Source organism: Mustelus asterias, chromosome 4, assembly GCF_964213995.1.
Source record: "Mustelus asterias chromosome 4, sMusAst1.hap1.1, whole genome shotgun sequence".
Classification (NCBI taxonomy): Eukaryota; Metazoa; Chordata; class Chondrichthyes; order Carcharhiniformes; family Triakidae; genus Mustelus; species Mustelus asterias.
Window position 1 is genome coordinate 109,462,693 of NC_135804.1, and position 20,669 is coordinate 109,483,361.

Genomic DNA, 20,669 nt, shown 5'->3' on the forward strand with positions numbered 1-20,669 from the left:
TGTTTAGATTTTGCTGCCATGTGAATCTGATTGGGAAGCACGCTTTAATCCTGGCTCTTTTCTAATTAACTCCTCTCTCTTCCCAATCATCATCAGCCCTATGGTTGAACATGTTTCTCTTGACCAACCAGGAATAGTTCATGCGCTGTTGCTAACCTTGTATAATTACGTATTTATCAGTGTTTCTCAAGGCTTTTACATTACATGGTCTCTTATTTCTTCCTGTATTTATCTCACACAAACAGTTTATGAATAGCGTCAAGATCTGAGCTTTCACTGCAAATAAGCCTTTTAACATTTGACAACTTCTACTTTGGTATCTTTTCTATACCGTGCCCAATATCTAATGTTTCCAACGAATATAATATCAAGATCAGTTCCTAATAAAGTTAGATATTAGTTTCTAATATTAGTTAGATTGTAACGTTTGATCCATTTGTATTTGAAAGTTGGAAAAATTAGAGACAATGTCAGCCTGGGTCACTCTGGGCCTATCTTTTGGCAGCCTGGCAAATAAAAGGATCACATGACTGAATGGTGTTTGGCATTAGGTTGGGTGTGGGCTTCCAAGAGAAAAGAAAACTTGACTTCTTGCATCTGTCCTGATGAATGCAAGACAAAATGTTTCAACAGCTTGCCTCTTTTTTCAGCAATAAAAGGTAAAACATAATGCACATAGAAAGGAACAAAAAAAGGGCACTGCTCATGTTCATATCTTCTTAAAGTCTATCATTATCCTTCTCACAGTTCACAATGCTCCCAAGTAAATTTTGAAATTCTGTTATGTACAATCAAGTCTGTCATCGGTCTGAATCTTCCATTGACTGGCAATTACTGGTGGATTGCCACTCCATTCCTTTTTGCTTTCCATATTCTGGATCTGCACATTACTTGCCTGGAATTTTCACTAGGAACTGCTGAGAAGGGTGTGAAGCCATGCCCCCTTTTATGGCAGTAGTTGCTGTAAGCCGGATTGAGGGACGGAGGTATACAGGGAAGGTAGTCAGATGATTGGAGGGGGGGGGGGGGGGGGGTGGTAATTCAGTGGTTAGAGGTGAGGGTTTAGTCGGGGGCTTAGTTTAGGGGTATGGGAAGGTGGTGGGGGGTAATGGGGTCCAGAGGTTAGTTGAGTGTTAGATGGGCAGTCAAGGATGCATTGCAAGGGGTGGGGGGCACCAGCGGTTGTGGGTGGGAGGTATTATGATCAGCTGAGATAGATTTCAATCGGAGATCTAGCTTGCTCAGCACTACCAGCAACTGTGCTTGTAACACTTGGGACCCAATTATACCATGGCGTGTGCCCATTTTTGTGTGCGAAAATTTGGTAAAGTCGGGCGTGAGGTGAGTAGTGTGATCTGCGCCCACTTCCGCGCCGGTTCCCCCTTCCCAAGGCCCGAAAATGGCCGCGATCAGGACCGTGCCCGAAAAGAGTGTGACGGCCATTTAAATACATTTTCTTGCATTTAAATTGACTTAATGGGCTGCACGCCCAACTTTACCGGCACTTTCCCCTTTACCACTGCGTCCACCCATCCAGAATCGGCACGCAACAGACATGCTCCATACAAATCCAATTTGGGTGCTCCAGTTAGTGAGGAGGTAAGTGCCAAGCATCCGATGGCTCTCTGCTTGAGATCGGTGGGAGGGGGGAAGGTTGGTCCGCTGTTACTCTACTTGAGATTGGTGGGGGGGTGGGAAGGGGGGGTCTGCTGCCACTCTGCCTGAGATCAATGGGGGTGAAAGGGGGTCTGCTGCAACCATGCCTGAGATCAGTGGAGGGGAAGGAGGAGAGGGGCCCACGATCAGTCTGGGGGATGGGAGGGATAAGGATGTCAGTGATGTTGTGGGGGTGGGGCAATGTCTGTGGGGGCCAGGGTAAGTCATTATCCGGTCCGGGAGGAATGGGGTAGGGGAGCAGCTTTCTATCTTGTTTTTGTTCTGCGCATGCGCAGTTGGAGGCGCCAATCGGAGCTGCAGGGTTTCAGGTGCGTTAAGCCCCGCCCACAGGCTTCTGCAGCGCGATTCAGAATCGCCGATATTTTTGCAGGCAGAGTGCGTATGGGGGCACCTCAGAACGGATCTAAAATTCGGATCTGAAATACTCCGTTTCAAACTCGTCCAGTACTTCGAATCAAAATGGTAAAATAGGGCCCTTGATCTCTATCGCCTTCATCTTTCAAGGACTATTTTTTCCTCTCATGGTAATGTACTTTGACTGTAGCTGAACCTCTTTTTAAAGGTAGCGCATGGAGTTTTAGAGGAAGAGTGTATGTGCATGTATTATAATAGTTACCTGTTCAAGAAATCAATTAACTAGTGTACTAATGCATTTGAGGCACCATTTACATTGCTGAAAGAGCTGGGCAAAACAAAGCTGATATGTGCAAGTGTAACATTTTGTCAACATTTTTATTGCTAACCATTGTCAATAATGGCAAAAGTTTGAGTAAATGTTTATTTAAAAATTGTAAGTACCTATTGCATGTAGACTTGAATTGTTTTATCTACCTTATCTATTTAGAGTAATATCATTTACTCTAAATGCTAACATAGATTTTTATGGACAGAGTAGTGCAGGTTACTTCTTGTTTCATAATGGCTGATGCGGGGTAGGAGGTGAACCATTGTTTTGTTTGCAGCCCCGCCATTAGTTGCAAATTGGCTTCTTATGCCTTGCTGTTTAGGCTACTTTAACATTGTATTTTTGAACGTGACATGAAGGCCAAATCTTCTGTTAAAGTTATGTGTAAATTCAGTGATTGCCACTACTAGTGGAAAGCTGTGTCCAAAGGAAATGCGAGTTGAAAAATTGGAGCTAAAGGCTGTCATCATGCTTCCCACTCGGATTGCAATCAAACTGAATGTCCTACAATCAATTTCTATTGGATGAGCTTTATCCTGATAGCTTACTATACCTCCGAGGACCAGCTTTTCTGAAATTTTCTCAGACTCTCAACCAACTTTCTCAGACTCTCATCCAACTTTATTTTAAATAGTGATGTTTCATCCTAGTTTAAAATAAAATATGATGTGGAGTTGCAGGCATTGGACTGGGCTAGGCACAGTGAGTAGTCTCACAACACCAGATTAAAGTCCAACAGGTTTATTTGGTAGCACGAGCTTTCGGAACACTGCCCCTTCATCAGGTGAGTGAAGAGTTCGGTTCACAAACAAAAATATATGCCCTGTTTGTGAACCGAACTCTTCACTCACCTGATAAAGGGGCAGTGCTCCAATAGCTCATGCTACCAAATAAACCTGTTGGACTTTAACCTGGTGTTGTGAGACTACTCACTGTAAAGTAAAATAGAAATGTAGATTGTTTCTAAATCAATGATTATTAAAGGCATTGCATTGGTGTTGCTTCATATGACTGATGATACAGACCAGCAGAACACAATTTTGACTACTTAATTGAGTTTTTGATATCAAATGTATTGCAGAAAGAAGCTGATACATGAAGGCCAGTGAATTCCTTGGATAGAGTGGTTATTTGTTACAAGTCTAGTCATTACAGCACCAAAGGAGACCATTGGGCCCTTTGAGTCCGCCCTGACCTGCTGCAGAGTGGTTCATTAGCTCCATTCCCTTATCTATTTCAGTAGCCCTGCAAGTTTCCTCAATTACCTATCCAATTTTGAAATGATTATTGAAAACCTCAGCTTTCACCACCCTCCAGAACCTTAAATCTGTGTCCCCTAATCCTTGTACCATCAACTAATGGGATAAATTTTTGCTTGTCGGCCTTATCTAAACCTCATTATCTGGCACACCTGTTTCTGACCCCTCCTCAACCTCTCTTGCTTCAAGGAGAGCAATCCCAACTTTACCAAGCTAATCTTGTAGCTAACGTCCCTTATTCCTGGGACCATTTTGGTAAATCTCACCAGCATCCTCTCAAGGACCTTCACATCTTTTCTAAAGTTTAGTGAATAGACTGGATTTAGTATTCCAGTTGTGCTCCAACAAGGGCTGTCTGAAAGTTCAGCATAACTTCAGCTATTTATGAAATGCAAGATCCCATTTGTTTTGCTGACTAGCCTATTAGTATACCCGACAACCTTCCAAGATTTTATCTTATCTAGGGGATTTTCACAGTCACTTCATTTCAGGGTGTTAATGTAAGCCTACTTGCGACACTAATAAATAAACTTTAAACTATGGACATGAACTCACAGGGTCACTCTGTCCTGCACACTCTTTAGAATTGTGCCAATAAGTATATGTTGCATTTCCCTATCTCATTTGTCAAAATGCATCACTTTCATGCTTCTCTATTAAATTCCTTCTGCTTCATGTCTGTCCATTTTGCTTGCCTAACTGTGCCCTGTTCAAGTTGTTGGCGTCATCCTCAATGTTTGACACACCTTCACGTTTGGTATAATTTGCAAGTTTTTTGTAGCAGATTCACATGAGTTTGGTAGTTGGAGTTCATCAGTCTCTACATAACTGAGATCTCCACATTTCATCCAGAATACTGTTTTGTTGAATTTTATGGACCAAATCTGCCTTTTTCATGGTTCTAAATGGTCTGTGATGGTCTTTGCTTTCTTCCAAGCTGCTGCAGATGGGAATTATCAATTGCTTCATGGTGACTGAACTCAAATGTGTATGAAGATGTGCACCTGAGTTTTTGCAGGTTTAGAAGGTCCCGTGCTTTATCTCTGGTCTGTGTTGTGTTCACTAATCTCAACTGGAGTGGCAGTGGGGGCTAATTGTAAAATGCAGTATTGCTTATTTAAATAAAACAATTATTATAACAAACAATTGAAAATTTAAGATAAAAGCCCTTGTTAGTTTTTGTTTGGACAGATATCTAAATTAGTTAATGAACATTTACACCTTTATGAAATCGCAACACTATTTTTATTCTTCATTTGTAACAGATGATTTCAAAAATCTAGCCTTAGACTCCAGCCCACTTGGAATGTCATTATCGGACCCGACAACTTGGGCCACAGCCATGAACAATCTTGGAATGGGATCAATGGGAATGACTGGACAGCCACTTATGCCAGGTACACTTGCTTGTTTAATTCTGTCTCCTGACAACCCTTCTGCTGCCTCTCCCAAATATATTGATCAATGGTGGATACTGATGCTGGATACTGCTGTTCTGAGAAAGTTGCTCAGCTTTCAAATTTAGATGCTATGGGTTTAATTCTGACCTTTGACCTTACATTATTTGGAAGTAACTTTTTGAGGAATAAATATTTTTCATTGTTGCTAATGGTAATAAATTTGTTTCATTTGACTGTGGATTCATTTCCAAAACACCTGGTGGTTGGGTTTAATCCAAAGTGAGTTTTGGGTAGACTGGGCAGGTTAAATGTAGAATGGGGCATTTTTTTCAGGTCCTGATATATTTTACTTGCAGGTTTCATTGAATACCACATTGGAAGTGTCAGGACTACCTAGTAGAAGGTGAGAGTGGGTGTGTCTAGGGCACATGTTCCCTTGTGAGAGCCAATGGAATGGTTCTCTTGGTCGCACAGATGAATTTTTTTTCACTTTCTTAAATGGTTTTCTCAACATCACTAACTTTTCCAAATCCGACTAAAAGTCATCAACCTGAAATGTTGACTATTTCTCTCTCCTACCTGACCTGTGTATTTCCGGCATTTTCTCCTTTTTACTCGAGTTCCAACATGTGCAGTATTTTGGTTTTCTATAAGCATTTATGCACAAAAATCCTCCTATCCCAGCTGTGTTAATCTAGAACCCTAAATATTCACTCTCCCCATTGCCATTATTTCCTGGCTACAGTGTGTGCCATCTGCAGGATTCACTGCAGCAACTTACCTAGACTATTTCATCCCCAAATCATTTGCAGCCAAATAAATACTTCTGGCATGAAGCACTTGAAATGTGGAAAAATGCTGCAGCCAGTTTTGCACACAGTAAGGTTCCACAGGCAGTAATGAACAGATGATCTGTTTTAGTGATGCTAATTGAGAAATAAATGTTAGCTAGAGAGCCACGTGAGCTTCCCTTCTCACTTTGGAAGATACCATGGGACCTTTACGTACATCTGAGCGGACATACAAAGATGACTTGGCATCTCATTAAAAAGGCAGCATCTCCAACAGTGCAGCACTCAGTTAATGTTACATTAAAATGTCATCTGGAACAGAGCTTGCACATATGCCTTCTGACTTGGAAATAAGTGTGCTGCCACTGAATCTAGGCTGATGTCTTTATCATTACTATCTTGCCAGCTTCGAAATGGCAGTGTTTACAATGTCAGTGTCATACTCCTACCTGTATACTTTAATACCGTAAAGTGTGGCAGGATCTGAATTGTTTCCATCCTTAACTTTAGTGTTCAAATTATGCTTTTGATCTTGCATCAGATTGTGATTCTTTTATCTTGGTGACTTTTATCAAAAATATCTGATTTATTTGAACATACCTTCTTTGTAGGAAACTTGTGCTTCTAATCATAATAAGTACAGATAAAAGCAAATTACTGCGGAAGCTGGAATCTGAAACCAAAAGAGAAAATGCTGGAAAATCTCGGCAAGTCTGGCAGCATCTGTAAGGAGAGAAAAGAGCTGACGTTTCGAGTCCAGATAACCCTTTGTCAAAGTTTTGACAAGGGGTCATCTGGACTTGAAACGTAATTTTTAAAAAAACTATATATATCCAATTCAATCCAATCAAAGTCCAATTCAGAGTCTCAGCAAGTGAGACATTCCCGATCCAAGCTGACAAGCCAGGGCTCTCACTTCCTGTCTTGGGCTTAATCTACATGATCCAAGCTGATTGGAGTAAACACTGCACCTCCTCCAAGGCTTGATCTCATTTGCACCTTAGCCAAAAGGCCAAGATGCCGCTTTAAAAAATTGCTTCAAATGAAGCCACAATGTAACCTTATGACTTCAACCAAGTACAGCATGTCAATACTACACTTGATCTTAGCCAAAAGGCACTTGAAACATCAGCTCTTTTCTCTCCTTACAGATGCTGCCAGACCTGCTGAGATTTTCCAGCATTTTCTCGTTTGATAATAAATACAGACCCTTGTAATATTTAAAAGAGGCATAATATACTGCTATCTCAATTATTCTGTACACATTTCCCACACTAGTGTGACTGACTAAATTTGAACGTTATAAAGTGTTCAAGAATCGGCAGTGCTGTTTATGACATCACTGAAATTGAATTCACATTTGCACAAAGGGAAAAATTCAACACTCAAATGTTCACCCTGAATCGGGCATTTTTTATGTCATGAAATGTTGATGTTGCAGACTTTTGTGTGCTGAATTGCTGAAAATGTAACTGCAATGAACGGAGACGTCATGTTGAGAAGAAAAATAAAATCTGGTGAAAATGTAGTCAGAAAAGCGGAGCTTTGTCTCTTCCTTTGTCGAAAACATTCCTATGGTATTAACATCCTATTTTACTCCAAAAAGGAAAACTCAGAGTCTCAAGAAAGAACAGAGCAAATTCAAATGGGATTCGGGATTATTAGAAAGGCAACAAGTGAATCATGTGGATAGATAGGCTAGATGGAGCAAAGAGTTTCTGCCGAGAACAATGTTTAGTCTAGTGCTCAGTAGGGAGAGGAGGAAAACCTATTTACGCAGATACTGTCAATATTGTTTCCTTACTGCTCAACTGTAAGTACAAACAACAAAAAGAGATCGATCTTCTGAGCAGTTTTCCATTTAAGATTATTGTTCAAGTGACAATTGTACACAAGCTCGAATTCAACAGACTCAGATTTGAACACAAGTTACCCATTTGGGAGCCCACAATGAAGTTCAAGTTGCTTCATTACAGCTCGCATTTTACCATTAAATTAAAATAAACTTCTGAATCTCATCCTTCCTTGCTTAATTTGCTAATGTACTTCTGTTTGTTTCTTATTTTGTGAACATGAAAGTCTTGAAGTGAAGAATTAACTGCTATAATTGATTCCTGATTCTAAAGGAAACATAAATACATCAAATAGTTTGAGATAGTCCTGAGATCAGATTAGTAAATGTTCACAGAATATGGAGACTTGGAAAATTTACAAGGCAATTAGATTGATCCATATTCTTGGAAAAGGGAAATTGAAGAAGTGGATTGCTAAAGGTATTACTAATAAATGTGCTTGCATATTTTACTTAAATATATATTTTCATGATTTAACGTTGGTACGATTGAAGAAACAACAGTTATTGGTTATAAGCTCGTGCTTGATTGGCATATGAGTGCCAGGAGCTACTTATGGTGGGAGAGATAATTGTTTCTCATTGGATAGCTGCTGCCTGTCCCAAGTTGGGCAGCCCCCAGTTAGTTGGGTGTTGTCCCATTGTGCCTTACTTGCTTCAATTGGTGCTTGGATGTTAGAGTCATCTCCCCAATAGGAGGGTCAATAATCCATGCACCAAGCAAGACAAAGTCAACAAAGAAGATACCAGCTTTTCATATCTGGAACATAAGGATCATGTCTCCTGGCCTTACTGACGACCTTCTGCAGGTGGTTGATACATGCAAGACAAATCAACAGAAAACTTAAAGGGTTCACTATGGACAATGCTTTTTTTCATTCATGGACATGGGTGTCGCTGGCTGGCCAACATTTATTGCCCATCCCTAGTTGCAAGGGCAGTTGAGAGTCAACCACATTGCTGTGGCTTTGTAGTCACATGTAGGTCAGACTTGTTAAGAACGGAAGATTTCCTTTCCTAAAGGACATTAATAAACGAGATAAGTTTTCCCAACAATCGACAATGGTTTCATAGTCGTCAGTAGATTTCTAATTCCAGATTTTTTTTTTATTGAATTCAAATTCCACCATCTGTCGTGGCAGGATTTGACTCTGTGTCCCCAGATCATAAACTGAGTTTCCAGATTAATAGTCTATCAATAATACCACCGCCTCGCCTCCCCTCCCCTTGTGCTGCAAGACATTAGGCACACTCAAAGTGGGTCCTTACTTGTTCTATATATAAGGATTCCTAAAGTGTCTCTGGACCTCCACTGTTCGCAACTTCTTGTCCTTTTTTTAGTTTTAGGCCCAAGGTGGATTACATTTATCTATGTGAACATCCATTACACACATTTTTGCCCATTCACTTAATTTGTTGATATTTCTTGGTAATATTATGTTCTGCTTAAAGTGCCATCTACCTTTGTGTCATTGGCAGGTTTGGATCTGTGACTTTCTACACCATCATCTAAGTCAGTAAATGTGAATAACTGAGGCTTATGCACAGATCCATGAGGAATGCCCTCAGTCACATCCTGCCAATTAGAGTACCTGCCCGTTAACTATCCTCTTGCTGCTTATCCAATTTCCTAAGCAGGTCACTAACTTATCTTCAGTTCCTTGAGCTGCAACTTTAGCTAAGAGTCCCTCATATGAGATATCAGAAACTTCCATGTTCATAATCATGATATCCATAGACATCTCTCTAAGGGCTTCAGTAACCTCTTCTTTATTTCTTTGTTTCAGGAAATTCAGTTAAGTTTACTAGGCATACCCTATGATTCACAAATCAATGATGGCTCTCTCTGACCAACTGAATTATTATCCTTAACTGTATGTGGACTCAAGTAATTTCCTGACAACGCATGTTAAGATAACTGTCTATAATCCTTGTTTTCCCTCTGTCACCTTAATTAGTAGAGTGGTATCCATAATTTGTTAAATCTAGAAGAGTAGTTCCAGAATTGAGACAACTTTGGAAGATTATAATTAAGGCAGCTGCAATGTTCTCACCAAGTTCCAGAACTTACTACTTTCATATGATGGGTAAAGCTCATAATAGGATGTCTAATTTGGCTATCCATTGAATGGCCTCCTGTGATACCAAATGGAGAAACGAGATGCCTTCTGCAACAGATCTTGGACAAATTGAGGTGAAGGGCTCTATGGTCGAGGAGTTATGGCCGCAATCACACTTTGGTCCCTCATCACCTACTTATATGGAGCAGGTAACTGCACTCCTGCATGTACAGATTCATTGAAGCACTCTTTTTAAGGATGGTAAACGCCAGGGCCTCTGCTGTTGAGTTTGGGGTGAGGTTTCGTTTTTTTATGCTGGATGTGTCCCACGGTTCCATCCTTCGGGATAATGGATTGATACCAAAGATACATCTGCCTTTGCTGCCATTTCCCAGAATGGTTAATAGGACTTGTGCTTTGCTGCTAGGTTTTCAAATCTTAGTAAAAGATTAATGCTACTCATGACTTGTTGCATCTTACTGAATGCAATGGGGTCACAGTAAATGGCAGTTAGGGCGACGTGGGACAAGATCAATAACCGCTCCGATTGAGCAGAGTTAATCATCTCTATCACCGTCCTCATGGCAATGTTTAGTTGCATATCTTTGATCTTTGTGCAATGGCTTCAGGACCATGAGGCAGACCAGGATTCTGCAGCAGAGTTTTGGCTGTATCCTCCATTGACTTTCCAACAAGCATCTAGACCAGGTGCACACTGGTTGTTAGTTTTGGCTGATGTGATGACATTTTGACATTAGATTAGAGTTTAGTCAGGACTGACAGCCAGGTATCCTGGATGGAGTCCTGGCTAAGTCACCCTTCACTTAAGGAAATGTCGAGTTCCTTCCCAGTGACATTATTGTTCAGATAATGCTGATAACTGTCGTCTTTGGATTGAGACGGAGACAACAGTTCTGAAAGGAACATTCAAGTCAGTCCAGGTTGCTGGTGAATGTCCTACCTACTTGCTCTGCATCTGCCTGAATCAGCAGTACTTTGTCATCAGCGTAGACAAACCTCTGGGATTTGGTGCAAGGCATGTCAGCTCTTTGGATGCCAATGACAAGTCTGTGAAGATAGTTCCAGTCTTCTGCTTCTGGAACATTGCCTAATTGTTGGTAATGAGTGCAAGGACCTTATTGGAGCAAAGACTTCCTTCTCTGAAGCTCCACCTGCATGTTAAGGATGAGCTATTCAATCACCAAAGGGGCCGTAGATCAAAGCGTGATGGAACAATAGCTTTTGGGATCATTGGTTTTCCTGACTTTAAAATTGCAATGACGTTTACGAGGTGTCAGACTTCTGGGAGAATCTCGTGTTAAGCCTGTTAGAGGTGAATTTGACAAGCCACATCCACTTATTTGAGCCTTGGTTCTTCTGGATAATTAAATGCCATTCATCCTGACCGACTTATCAGACTTGGTAGCTGTCAATGCTGCATCCATCTCCTCAGTGGCCACAAAGACCTTTGTCAAGGCAGTGAGATAGTACCAAGTGGAGGAAGCAAGTTCGAGGGTTTTCTGCTGAAACACTAGAAATCCAGGTTTTCAGTTGTGCTTTGCCAACACAAGAGAATGATGAAAATCTACACATCATCACATTTTATGTTCCAGTTCAGCAGATGGCTGAACCCTCAAAAGTGGCCTCCCAGGCTGAAAAACCTGAGAGCATCAAACCTACTTCCACTAAAAACGTCGAAGGGAAACCAATTTGTCCCAGTGATTTGTCACTCATCAGTGCCATTATTTTCTTCGTTATTGTTATTTTCCTTCAGTTAAGTTTGGTGAGCCCACAAGGACAATATTAGTTTCCTCGCAATGTCTGGCAAACTATCCTATTGCTCTTCTGTAAACACTGGAACAAAGTAATTACTCAACATTTCTGCCATTTAATTATTTTCATTGGTAATATCGTCATGTTAAGGGGCCCATTTTGCTCCTGATCACCTTTTTCTCCGAGTTAATTGTAAATAATTTTTGTGTTGATTTTAATACAAATTTATTTTCAGACTCCACTTTTGTAGCTCTTGCTGTCTGTTTTGTCACCTTTTATTGTTCTTTGCATCTCTCCAAATTGCCAGGATGGTGCTTTTTTTATGTCTGTCTTTTTATTTTCATGTTATGTTACCTTTTAAATATGACCATAGGAGCAGAATTGGGCCACTCGGCCCATTGAGTCTGCTCCGCCATTCAATCATGGCTGAAATTTTTCTCATCCCCATTCCCCTGCCTTTTCCCCATAACCCCTGATCCCCTTATTAATCAAGAGCCTATTTATCTCTATTAAAGACACTCAATTACCTGGTCTCCACAGCCTTTTGCAGCAAGGAGTTCCACAGATTCACCACTCTCTGGTTGAATAAATTCCTCCTCATCCCAGTTTCAAAGGATCATCCCTTTAGCCTGAGGTTGTGCCCTCTGGTTCTAGTTTTTCCTACTAGTGGAAACATCCTCTCCACGTCCACTCTATCCAGGTCTCGCAGTATCCTGTAAGTTTCAATAAGATCCCCCCTCATCCTTCTAAACTTCCAAGAGTACGGACCCAAAGTCCTCAACTGTTCTTCATACGACAAGCTCTTCATTCCAGGGATCGTTCTTGTGAACCTCCTCTGGATCCTTTCCACAGCCAACACATCATTCCTTAGATATGAAGCTCAAAACTGCTCACAATATTCCAAATGGGGTCTGCCCAGAGCCTTATTCAGCCTCAGAAGTACTTCCTGCTCTTGTATTCTAGTCCTCTCGACATGAATGCTAACATTGCAGTTGCCTTCCAAACTATTGACTGACCCTGCACATTAACCTTAAGAGAATCTTGAACAAGGACTCCCAATCTCTTTATGCTTCTGATTTCCTAACCATTTCCCCATTTAGAAAATAGCCTATGCCTCCTTCCAAAGTGCATATCCTCACACTTTTCCACAATGTATTCCATCTGCCACTTCTTTGTCCACTCTCCTAGCCTGTCCAAGTCCTTCTGCAGCTCCTGCTGCTTCAATACTACCTGCCCCTCTACATATCTTTGTATCATCTGCAAACTTAGCAATAGTGCCTTCAGTTCCTCCTTTCAAATCGTTAATATATACTGTGAAAAGTTGTGATCCGAGCACCGACCCCTGAGGCACACCACTAGTCACCGGCTGCCATCCTGAAAAAGACCCCTTTATCCCCACTCTCTGCCTTCTGCCAGTCAGTCAATCCTCTATCCATGCCAGGATGTTACCTTTAACACCATGGGCACTTAACTTATTTAACAGTCGCCTATGGGACACCTTGTCAAAGGCCTTCTGGAATTCTAAATAAATCGTGTCCTCTGGCTCTCCTTTATCTAACTTCCTTGTTATTCAAAAAAACTCTAACAGATTTGTCAGACATGGCTCCCCTTGACGAAGCCGTGCTGAATCAGTCTTATTTTATCATGCACTTCCAAGTACTCCGTGATCCCATTTTTAATGATGAACTCTAAAATCTTGCCAATGACGGAAGTCAGGCTAACCAGCCTATAACTTCCCGTCTGCTTCCTCCCTCCCTTCTAAAACAGCGGTTTTACATTAGCTACTTTCCAGTCCTCTGGGACCCTCCTCCAGTAATTCCTGAAAGATCACCACCAATTGGCCATGGCCTTTTGGCAAGTAGAGCTCTTGCCGCTTGGGGGATAAATCCCTTCTGTATAACAACTCATTTTTTCAATACCTCCCACTGAATGTCCATTGTTTTACCCATTAACAGATTTTCCCAGTTTACTGCAGCTAATCTCAATATTGAAGTCAACTTTGCATATATCTAGCATCTGCTTTGTGCTTTTTCTTTTCAAACATAGTCCAAAGATGCATGGGTTAGGTGGATTGGCCATGCCAACTTGCCCCTTCGTGTTCAAATATGTGTAGGTTAGGTGGATTAGCCTTGGTAAATGTGTGGGGTTACAGGGAGTGCCTGGGTGGGATGCTCTTTTGGAACATCAGTGGAGACTCGATATGCCAAATGGCCGCCTTCTAAACAGTCAGGATTCTATGACAATGGTGAGCTCAAGTCATATTACGCTCACTATTGAATACATTTCTTCACTTCATTAGAGATTATGATTGCAGATGGAGAAAAAAGAGAGTAGCAAAGGAGGTCAGCAGTAGAATTGTAGGACTGTAGGAAAATATAATGCTGAGGATTAGTATATACATGAGGACATTTTGATTTAAACATACAAATAAAGGCTTATGAATGACCAATAAAACTTTGACCTATCAAAGTGTAAGTGTTTGTGAACGTTATTAAACATGTTTTCATTTCTGTATCCCTCTTTACAAGAGTTTGACCGAGGCCTTCGCATGATGACCGGAATTGCACCTATTAACCCTATGATGCCTGGACTGGGCATTGTCCCACCTTCAATTCATCAAGACATGCTTGTAGTCAAGGAGATCATTCATTGTAAAAGCTGTACACTTTTTCCTCCAAATCCAAGTAAGTGTGTGGATAGCAAGAGAGTAACAAATTGTTATTGGAAAATTATAGTTATTTTTATGTGATTTGCTTATCTTGCATGCAGTTTAGCTTCTGATGGATTTTTTGTAAACAGTGAATTCACCCACAACATTTGGCCAATCATAGCTAAAGGATAGGGCAGCAAAAGGCTTCAGTGCACTGAATAAGTTTTCTTCCGTGTACTTTTAGTTGTATTCCCCTCAGGGATAGACTTCTCAAATGTAATATTTGGGGAAGTGATGGCCTCGTGGTATTATCGCTGGAATATTAATCCAGAAACTCGGACCCAGGTTCAAATCCCGCTACGGCAAATGGTGGAATTTGAATTCAATAAAAAATAAGAATTAAGAATCTATTGATGACCATGAAACCATTGTTGATTGTCGGGAAAATCCATCTGATTCACTAATGTCCTTTAGGGAAGGTAATCTTCCCTTCTTACCTGGTCTGACCTACATGTGACTCCAGAGCAACAGCAATGTAGTTGACTCTCAATTGTACTCTGAAATGGCCTAGCAAGCCACTCGGTTGTATCAGTGTTTCAAGAAAGCAGGTCACCATACCTTCTCAGAGCCAACTATGAATGGGCAATAAATGCTGGCCCAGCCAGCGATGCCCATATCCTACGAATGATTGAAAAAATATGAGGTGGAGATGCTGATGTTGGACTGGGGTGGGCTCACAGCACCAAGTTAAAGTCCAACAGGTTTATTTGGAATCACGAGCTTTCGGAGTGCTGCTCCTTCATCAGGACTTTAACCTGGTGTTGAGACTTTTTACCAAAACAAAACATGATATCAGGAGGCTATCATGCTATTTATTAATCAAGATTTCAGATTGTCTGCTGACTAAAGAAAGTGAGGCCCCATCAGTGGAAAGTTTGTTATAATAATATTTATTCATATTTTGATTAAAACAATACTGCAATTCAACTTTTAAAAAATCTGGAAAATAATAGCACACAAGATGCATGCTTTCTTTCATATTTTAGCATTTGCTTATGCTGGACACAATCTTGAGCCCATTGATTTGTTGAAGTATAAAGTGTTTAAACGAATGCCTGATTTTTTTCATCATCATTAGCTACCAGCACTAGCTGTGATTCGAAAATGAAAAAACAAGATGTACTTAGTGAGATGGCGAAGATAATTCAGCCTATTAGAATTTTCCTCCTCTTGTATGAATATATTTTATGAAAAATGTTAATGGAGTGGGCTGAGAATACCAAGTGCCATTTGTTTGGAACTTTGGATTGGGGAAGTTTCTGACATTTGGTAGTCCAGCGGCTGAAGGTCATCAAAACTACTTTGATTTGAATTATTATTGTCACATGTATTGGAATACAGTGAAAAATGTTGTTTCTTGCACGCAATACAGACAAAACATACCATACATAGAGTACGTAGGTGAAAGGAGAGGGTGCAAAATGTTGTGTTACAGTCATAGCTAGGATGTAGAGAAAGATCAACTTAATCTATCGTAGGTCCATTCAAAAGGCTGATGGCAGCAGGGAAGAAGCTGTCTTTGAGTCGGTTGGTACGTGATCTCAGACTTGTATCTTGTTCACGACGGAAGAATAGGTGGAAAGAGTATGTCTGGGGTGCGTGGGGCCCTTGATTATGCTGGCTGCTTTTCAGAGACAGAGGGAAGTGTCGACTGAATCAATGGATGGGAGGCTGGTTTGCGTGATGGACTGGACTACATTCACAACCCTTTGTAGTTTCTCGCTGCTTTGGTCAGAGCAGGAGCCGTACCAAGCTGTGATACATCGGGAAAGGATGCTTTCTATGGTGCATCTGTAAAGGTTGGTGAGAGTCATAGCAAATATGCTGAATTTCTTTAGCCTCCTGCGAAAGTAGAGATGTGGGTGAGCTTTCTTAACTATAGTTGTTGGTGATCTGGACACCTAGAAACCTGAAGCTCTCAACTGTTTCTACTTCATCCCTGTTGATGTAGACAGGGGCATGTCCTCCACTACACTTCCTGAAGTCGATGACTATCTCCTTTGTTTTACTGACATTGAGGGAGAAATTATTATCGTCACACCATTTCTCTAGATTCTCCATCTCTCTCCTGTACTCCGTTTCGTCATTGTTTAGGATCTGATCTACTATGGTGATGTCATCAGCTAACTTGAAAATGGAGTTGCAGCGGAATTTGACCATGCAGTCATATGTTTATAAAGAATATAGTAAGGGGCTGAGGACACAGCCTTGCAGGGCACTGGTGTTGAGGATAGTGGTGGAGGTGGTGTTACCTAATGAGACTGAGTACAGGAAAAGTTTTCACGGTACACAGACAAGAATGAAGATTTTGATCAAAGAGCTGCCTGAAACCCCCATGCCAAGAATGATCTTCAGGTTTCCAAGGGCTAGAAAGGGCATTCCAGCCATGGAGCCCCCATCCCGGCGGGGGGAGTCCCGAGGTCAACCCCTTGCCCTCAGCCCGAGCCCCCCTCCTTCAGCCTGACAGCTAGAGGGGCAGTTGCCCACTTGAACCCCCCCCTCCCGTGGGGTCCAACACACCAGGACCATGATTATCAGGACCTGCACTAAAGCCTGCCTGGTGTAGTTCCCATTGTGACGGGGAATGGAGGGGGGGGGGGGGGGGGGGTTCAAATGGAGTGTATTCAGCACAATCTTTTAGAGCAGTCTGTTCTGGTGCCACCCAGTGAGCAGGCTAATTTAGACATGGTAATAAGCAACGAGTCAGGATTAATTAATGATCTCACAAGAAAGGAACCTCTGAGGCAACAGTGATCATAACATGACAGAATTTCACATTCAATTTTAGGGAGAGAAGTATGGGTCTCAGACTACAGTCTTCAATTTAAATAAAGGCAGTTACTACGGTACAAGGAGAGAATTGGTGAAAGTGAGCAGAGAAAATAGTTTAAAAGGTAGAACATCAAAGAAGCAGTGGCAAATGTTTCAGATGATAAATAATTCTCAAGATATATTCCATTGAGAAAGAAAGACTTTGAGAAGGATGGCTAACTAAAAGTTAAGGAGAGCACTAAATTGAAATAAAAATTGTACGATTCTCAAAGTTTAGTGGTAGATAGGAAGATCGGACAGATTTTAGAAATCAGCATAGAATAACGAAAAAAAAAGTAAGGAGGGTGAAATTAGAGTATGAGAGAAAGCTAGCTAGAAATATCAAAATGGATAGTATAAATATCTATAAGTACTTAAAATGTAATTGAGTAACTAAAGTGAATTTTGGTCCTTTAGGATGGAACAATGGTTAGCACTGCTGCCTCATAGTGCCAGGGACCCGGGTTTGATTCTGGCCTTGGGTGGCTGTTCGTGTGGAGTTTGCTCTGGTTTCCTCCCAGTCCAAATATGTTTAAATTAAGTGGGTTGATCATGCTAAATTGCCCCTTAATGTCCAAAGTTGTGTAGGTTAGTCAATTTGCCATAGTAAATGCACCTTTAGAATTCGTGATGCGAAAAAAGTTGTAAAGTTGTCCAGTCAGCGTAACACATCTACAAAGGAATTTAAATAGGTTAAGTGAGCAGGCAAAAGTTTGGCTGATGTAAATGCAGTATATTATTTGATTGGAGAGACTGCAGAATTCTGTGGTACAGAGGGATCTAAGTGTCTGGTACATGCGTCACAAAATGTTGATATGCAGATGCAGCAAATGGTTAGGAAGGCAAATGGAATGTTGGCATTTATTGCAAGGGGCATCATGTATAATAGTAGGGAAGTGTTTCTGCAGCTGTAGAGGGCCTTTTTAAGGCCACAACTGGAGTAGTGCATACAGTTTTGGTCTCCTTACTTAAAAAGGGATATAATTGCATAAGAAGCAGTTCCGATGGATGCACAGAGGATGTTTCCCTTAGGAGAGTCTAAAACTAAGGAACACAGTTTGGAAATTAGGGGTCTCCCATTTAAGGCTGAAATGAGGAGAAATGTTTTCTCGGAGGGTTGTTCGTCTGTGGAAATCTCTTGCCCAGAGAGCAGTGGATGCTATGTCATTGAATTTATTCAAGGCTGAGTTAGATGGATTTAATTGACGATGGAGTCGAAGGTTATGGGGGCCGCACAAGAATGTGGAGTTGAGGCCGCAATTGGATCAGCCTTGATTTTATCGAATGGCAGATTAGGCTCGAGGGGCTGAATGGCCTATTTCTAATTCTTGTGCTTTCAACCTTGCTACATGCAAGATTGTAATAAATGAATTGGAGTACAAATGAAGCAATCTTTTTCATTTCTGACCGGTAAATTGGTTGAACTGTGAACCTGCATGCACCTGGTGAATGTAGTGTAAGGGTCTGGCACACAAAGGGTTAAGTAAGGGAACTCATGACCTGCACCTCTAGGTCGGTGTTATGTAGAAACAAGCATGGAGTCAGCTCCTACCTTGGATTTTTACCATATGCATGTACAATGCTTCTAGTAGTCAATAAATACTTATTGTTGAACGATCTAAGATTACGAATACCTTAGGAGATCTACCATGCTATGCTCAACACCTTACAACAGTGAGATGGAAATGAGTTTGTTGAATTTGCATACCGTACCTTTTCATTTTTCCAACATTGAATGTAATGTAATAGTTGTTGATTTAATTATGGCCCAAAAAATTCTCCAGCCCTGTAATCACTCACAGGTGACTCAAAAAAAAAGTGTCAGTTGAATCATGAAGATCTTTTCAAGATGCAACAAAAATGACATGGTTTGTTCTGTATTTGAGTAATTTCAATCGCCTTTCAGTGCACTGCCAAGGATGCACAACTGCCATTCCAACAATAGAATAATACTGAGCGTCTTCAAGATATGATTGTTGACGCTATCAGTGCAAGATTCAAAAATCTCTTCCTAAACTGCATAGTGAAAATTACTGTTCCTTGACACAAATACATGAAGGAAGTCTTGTGCATGATAATTTAATGAAAGTTGGTGTGAGAAACTGTGACCTGTGCTATCTTTCCCTGTTGAACATACCAGTTGCAGCTCCTGCAAGACAGCATGCATGTTTTGAACTAGGTGAAGCATATTCCAGCTACTCCTTTGCTGCCAGCACTTAATTGTCATCATGCTTTTTCGTCCAAACTAGAGCCAAGTATCTTGACAAAATTGGCTTAGTATTTGGCATCTTCTCAAGTATTTGAGAGCTGACTAAAACAAACTGTCAATCAACAATAGAATTTCTGGAGATTTACCAGTGAATATTGATTAGGAACTGTTCTCTTTAATTAATCAAATTAATTGATTTAAGAAAAAAACTTTCTTTATATTCTAGTTGTTGATGTACTTGACCTGTCTTCTGCATCAATCTGGCATGCTGCATTCACACAGTCCTGACGGCCAGTGTTACCAGAATGCTTGAGTAAAAATTAAAATGACTCAGATTAAGACTTGTGAAAAATGCTAATTGTAAAGATGTTGAATTGCAATGAAAATATATATTTGTGAAATAATTAGATTTGCTTTTAAGCTTTCTTGTTTCCAATTATGTATTTAGTTGGTGACTAAGCCTTCAGAGATTTTAAAGAGACTACTAGCTTATTTTGTCAGAATATTTTTCTTATAACTGGGTGATGAACAAGTGTGTTCGACTTGTATCCAGTCAGAATGGATGAACAACTGCAGCCTTTTAGGGGTCTGAATTATCACAGTTTAATTCTGTATCCTACTGTACATCAGTGCAGAGTACAGATGTATCAAACATGGCATTAATTTGGCAATTTCACTCCTGAAAAACTACACTAATCAAGACCATAGAAAATATAATTAGATATTTTCTGATGAGATTAGGGTGTGTTGCCAGGAATACATATTGTTCATTTCAATTAACCTATACCCTATCTGTCCTGGGGAATCTGAAACAAATATACCTTTTCATTGTATTTGGACATTTTTGACCAAATTGCATTGGTATTTGACACCTTCCCAACCATATGATTTTACTCTGCATTGGCTATTGTGTATCCACTTGGCTCAATTGATCATATTCCAGTTTGGGCCAGAAGTTTGTGTTCAAATTGTTTTTTCTTAAGAAAAATGTTGTTTTAATTTTACTTTATTTCTCAGAATGACTAAATTATTAAGTTGTAAGGATCACTTAAAAATGTTAAGCTAATTGGTTTGATTAGTAAGTTTGCGGACGACACAAAGGTTGGTGGAATTGCGGATAGCGATGAGGACCATCAGAGGATATAGCAGGATATAAATTGTTGGAGACTTGGGCGGAGAGATGGCAGAGTTTAATGTGGACAAATGTGAGGTAATGCATTTTGGAAGGTCTAATACTGATGGGAAATATGCAGTAAATGGCAGAACCCTTAAGAGTATTGATAGGCAAAGGGATCTGGGTGTACAGGTACAAAGGTCATTGAAAGTGGCAACGCAGGTGGAGAAGGTCGTCAAGAAGACATACGGCATGCTTGCCTTCATGGGTTGGGGCATTGAGTTTAAAAATTGGCAAGTCATGTTGCAGCTTTATAGAACCTTAGTTA

The 20,669-nt window shown here is 40.6% G+C and overlaps 1 protein-coding gene across 7 annotated transcripts in view; it reads left to right on the top strand.

Moving 5' to 3' along the window:
* LOC144492933 (ecto-NOX disulfide-thiol exchanger 2-like) overlaps positions 1–20,669 on the top strand; it is a 251,077-nt gene that overhangs the window by 159,424 nt on the left and 70,984 nt on the right. For all 7 annotated transcript variants that reach the window (XM_078211597.1, XM_078211602.1, XM_078211600.1 and 4 more), the window contains 2 exons: positions 4,887–5,018; positions 14,026–14,181. In XM_078211597.1, the coding sequence (XP_078067723.1) occupies positions 4,887–5,018; positions 14,026–14,181 (288 nt within the window). The remainder of the gene's footprint in view (positions 1–4,886; positions 5,019–14,025; positions 14,182–20,669) is intronic.